The 4,597-nt window shown below is 47.0% G+C and overlaps 1 protein-coding gene across 1 annotated transcript; it reads right to left on the bottom strand.

Annotated features, from left to right (window-relative positions):
- Positions 1–2,215: 2,215 nt before the first annotated feature.
- On the bottom strand, positions 2,216–3,172 carry LOC120662540. Its single transcript, XM_039941669.1, has one exon. The coding sequence runs from the start codon at positions 3,170–3,172 to the stop codon at positions 2,216–2,218; it is 957 nt and encodes a 318-aa protein (XP_039797603.1).
- Between the last annotated feature and the right edge of the window lie 1,425 nt (positions 3,173–4,597).

Raw genomic sequence — 4,597 nt, 5'->3', positions numbered from 1 at the left:
CCTACTTTCCCAAGGTCGCCGGTGCGAGGTGCGTGTCGACGCCTAAGGTTTCCCAAAGCTTTACCTCAGACTCCCATGGTACTCGCCATCGATCCTATTCCACATCATGTCGTCGCTAGAACTTTTCCCTCCGCCATGCTGTCACCACACCAGGGTAATCAACCACTAGCTAAATCATGCTACCTCAACGTATCCGCAAGATGTAGACTAATTACCACGAATAGATCTAATCTTACTATGAACATATGGATGCATTACATATGAGAAAGAAAACATGCATTGAAGTAGACCAAAGTCGAGACAACTGGAATAAAGAGTAGATTGATATCACCATCGTGTGTGTACATACCCCGACGAATGTAGGGGATGACTCTCGAACCCCACCATGGCACAACCTTGCAGAGAGGCCATGGCGGCTAGGGGTGGCCTAAGCCATCTCCTAGGTACCCTCGAAGACTTGCGGCGGCCGTCGTCTCCCTCCGGTCTTAGCCCTAGGTTTTCGTCGAGTTCTGGGTGGATTGGATCCCTTCCCATGGGCGCCTAGTGGGTTGTATTTATGCCCTTGGGGAGCCTTGGAGCGTGTTCCACCCTGCCTTGCACGAGATCTTCCTTGGGAGAGAAGCAAACTTGGTTTCCATAAAATCAGCCTCGTCCAGATTTTCCTGTTTCGCAGCCCTCCCTTGCCGACGCCATATCTCCTATTTCCGGACTCTAAATAATGCAAATGCAGTGTCCAGATTGTGTGCCACGAAATTATATCCAACTTTGGTATTCATTGCTTTCCTTGGAAACGAAGATAAGATCCCCAAAACATCCTCGGAAGAAAATCTGTCTGATTTCGGACTTGTCTGCGCAGCAGGTATTTCGGGGGCCATATCTCCTAGCTCCTTGACCCGAATTGGGCCTTCCATATGTCCAAATTGAAGCTCTCATCGAGGTCCACAACTTTGGTATTCAACCTTTTCCCATTAGAGGCCATTTATGTCTCTGAATCCGCACCGAATGATCATGCTGTTTGCGCGTATATCTCTCGGGCTGAGTTGATCTCATGGGTAAACCTCCAAATCTCAAGCCCATATTCCTCCATGTGGATTTTCTCGACATTTTGAATTTCTTCACCTTTACATGTGGGCTTTAGACGTCATTATCTCCGCGATTTAGATAGGGGTGCTTGTCGTCCAAGCTCGAGCGTCTTCTGTTTAAGTCCCCAGAGTTTTACAGCTTCGTGCTTTGGTCCTTGGCTCTCTTGGAAGGTGGATGTGCATGAATGGGCTTCGAATCAACATGGGCTTTGGTCCTTCCTTTGGGCTTTGGCCTTCGTCTTTCTCCGTGTTAGCGCTCGATCACGGGCCTCATCATTTCATGCTCCAAAATAGGCCAAAAACCTGCAAAAACGAAGTTCCTCCAAAATATATGTGCAAATGTGAAAATGACCAATAATTAGGCCGGGGTTAGGACGGTTAGTGATTTTCATGCCATTATCAAGGATAAACAAGGGATAAAATGGGTACTTAAGGAGCGCCAACAGTTCTTTTTTTTTGCAGCAAAGAAATGAGAGAGAGAGGTCTCTTGAAATCAAATCTTGAGCAAAAATCCAATGAAAACCTGAGAGCAAAGTTTGAGGGAGTTTGAGAGGGAGTGAGTGAATGAGAGTTGAGTGTGAGGGCTCAACCCCCACATCTCGGCCTCTATTTAAAGAGAGAATGGCCGGGCACAACGGCTAGGAGCTGAGCACAAAGATCACTAGCCGTTGGAAAAAGGTGGCAGGGAGCCGTTGCCAGGTGGGGTCGGCCGACCCTAGGGTTCAGCCGGCCCCCCCTGTGGTCTCACTGGCTGGCAGCCAGGGCCCAGGGGCTCCCTAACGGCTATAAGTTTTGAAATTTTGGGTGTCCGGCCAAACTTTTGCTTCGAAAGATGTTCAAAATTATTTTTCAAAGGATTTTCATGCTCGGGAATATTTTTTGGATTTTTGTGAAAGATAGAAAAAGTGCTATAAAAGTTTCTAGCATGCATGAGTGTTTTGAAAATTCAAATATGCAGTGGGAAAAATTGAAAAAGTCGAGAAAAGCAAAAATGGTGGAAAATATGAGATACGTACCGATTTACCTTCGGCAAGGGCTCGTCGTTTTGAGTCCGACGAGCGGGACCTTTCTCCTGTTTTAGTTACCACTGTTCAGCTTGTCCTGGAGAATTGGACGAGGTCGAACTTGCGACCTTACGCCACATCTTCTTGATTGTCTTTGTGGATCGTGTGGTCGTAGGATCTTGATTTGGGGATGTCACTTTGGCTCTTTCTTGTGTGCTTGGCCCGGATTTGATATTGATCATTGAGCATTGTTCCTTCTTGGTTTGGAATGGGATTTTTTTTTTCTTTCCCATTGATGTTGAAGCAGATTTCTCCAGCCCCCACATCGATGTGTGCTCCAGCAGTGCTCATGAATGGCCGCCCAAGGATGAGCGGTGTTTCTTTTGAGATTTCCATGTCGAGCACTACGAAGTCAACTGGGATGAAGTAGTCTCGTACTCTGACTGGAACGTCTTCAGCGATTCCCTCTGGATAGCGGACTGAAGAGTCTGCTAGTTGGAGGTGCATCAGTGTTGACGTCAGATGCGTGAAGTTGAGCTTGTCGAAGATGACCTTGGGCATTACGCTGACGCTAGCCCCAAAGTCACACAAGGCATTGCCAAAGTGTTGAGTGCCAATCGAACAATTGATTGTTGGGCATCTCGGGTCCTCTTTCTTCTTGGGAGGTTGGTTGAGTATAGCAGCGCTACATTCTTCCGTAAGCTTAACAACCTCCATTGTGGGCAGTGGTCGCTTGTTGTTGATGATGTCCTTGATGTAGCGGGCGTAAGTTGGTACATGCATTACGTCCAGCAATGGGACGTTGACATGTATCTTCTGGATCATCTCAACAAAACGAGCGAACTGCTCGTCCACGGTGATCTTTTGTTTCCGGGAGGCAAATGCTTGGAAGCTTGTATCGAAAGTTTTCCGTGGATTTTCTTCCTTGGGTTCTTCAGAGTCATAATGTTTTGTAGGTTCTTCCTCCTCTGCTTGTGGCCTTGCTGCTTTCTCTGCGTGGTTTGGATGCGGTGGATCATGAGTGGACTTACCACCCCTCGTGGTCACCGCATTTATGTTTTTTGAAAAGGGAACAGCAGCAGCCATTTGCGCAAGTTGTGTTAAAATCATTTTTGTGGAAACTTAGTTGATTTTTAATTGCAGAAGAAAGACTTTCAACTTTAGCATTTATACTTTCCAAAATTTTATCGTTGGTAGCAAGCTTTGTGTATTCTTTGTGTTTTCTTCTTATTTCGGGATTTGTGCTCCTGAAATCATAAATCATCGAAAATAATTGTGGAGCTAGGTTAGTGATACAAATATGTAAGTAAGAGGTATGGTTTTCCTTCTTTTATGAGTATGGTTGGCGGCCATATTTCGCACTTAACGACTGTCAACAAATACCAACTTACTTTACTATGAAAGAAGCTGATATCCATAGAGGTACAGCTTGGAGAAGAACACCGACAAGCCCGGCGCTTCCCTGAACTACTCCTCACTCTCCTCCTTTATTCTAGCACTAGCGAACTAGCACGTCACCTTTACAATGTGGCACTACTCCTTGATGAGGACATCACTCCTACGGATACAAACGACACTCCTCAAGATGATATACAAGGTCCTATTGCTCGCGCACGTGCTCGACAATTGAACTTACAGGTGAGTTCGTTCCTAAGTAATGTTTATTGTGAATCTGAGAATAGATTGCTACCTAATGACTTAATTGTACTTAGGAACAAAGGAGAGGACCAGCAAGGGTGTGGAGAAGGCCTTGGAGGCGTGGAGGACCAGCAAGGACGTCCGGATCAAGATGGAGGCCCAAACCGATTCGACTTCGTTTCAGTTTCGGACTCCAGGAACAGGCCGCACTAAAACGGACGCCCAGGTTGCATACGGAGTCGGATTTGGGCGCACTTGATATGGATGGAAAGATAATTTCAAGACGCTTCCAATGGCTCTGGTTTCAGGCTCAAATTCATTCGGAGTCGTCGGGAATCGTCTGTGGAAGTTGGCGTCCAGAATCTGTCCCGGTGTTGCGTCACTGTTTTTGGGCCGATGGCCCGTGTATCGTGTTGGAGCCCAATAAGGGCGCGTCCAGGAGGTCTTGCGTGACCTAAACCCTTATTAATAGCCGCCGCCGCCATCGTGAGACTTGGGTTTTGCTTAGATTCATTCTGTCAAGAACAGTTGTCGCCGTTCGTCGGTTTGTGAAACCCCAACTTGTGAGATTAATCATTCATCTGCAGAGTCACTCTATTTGAGCTGCGTTTCTTTCGAGTTCTTGCTTGTGTTCTTCGTTGCGCTTGCAGGGACTAGCCTTCTTGGCGAGGTCAACCGGGTTGTGACACGGTTGATAACCAGAGGAGTTGTGGTGCTAAGATTGCTGGATTCGGGTTTTAGGATCTGAAGCCGGATCGGTGTGTCTCGCTCCGCCTACAACGAGAGTTATCCAGAACCTGACGGAAGATCGGGAACCCACGTCCCCATTACTCCTACTCTTGAATGGTGTGTTTTGAGAGGGGTGAGGGAGGC

This window comes from Panicum virgatum, chromosome 2N (assembly GCF_016808335.1).
Source record: "Panicum virgatum strain AP13 chromosome 2N, P.virgatum_v5, whole genome shotgun sequence".
NCBI classification, from domain to species: Eukaryota; Viridiplantae; Streptophyta; class Magnoliopsida; order Poales; family Poaceae; genus Panicum; species Panicum virgatum.
The sequence above is the reverse complement of the archived record's forward strand: the minus strand, read 5'-3'. Positions and strand labels throughout refer to the sequence as shown.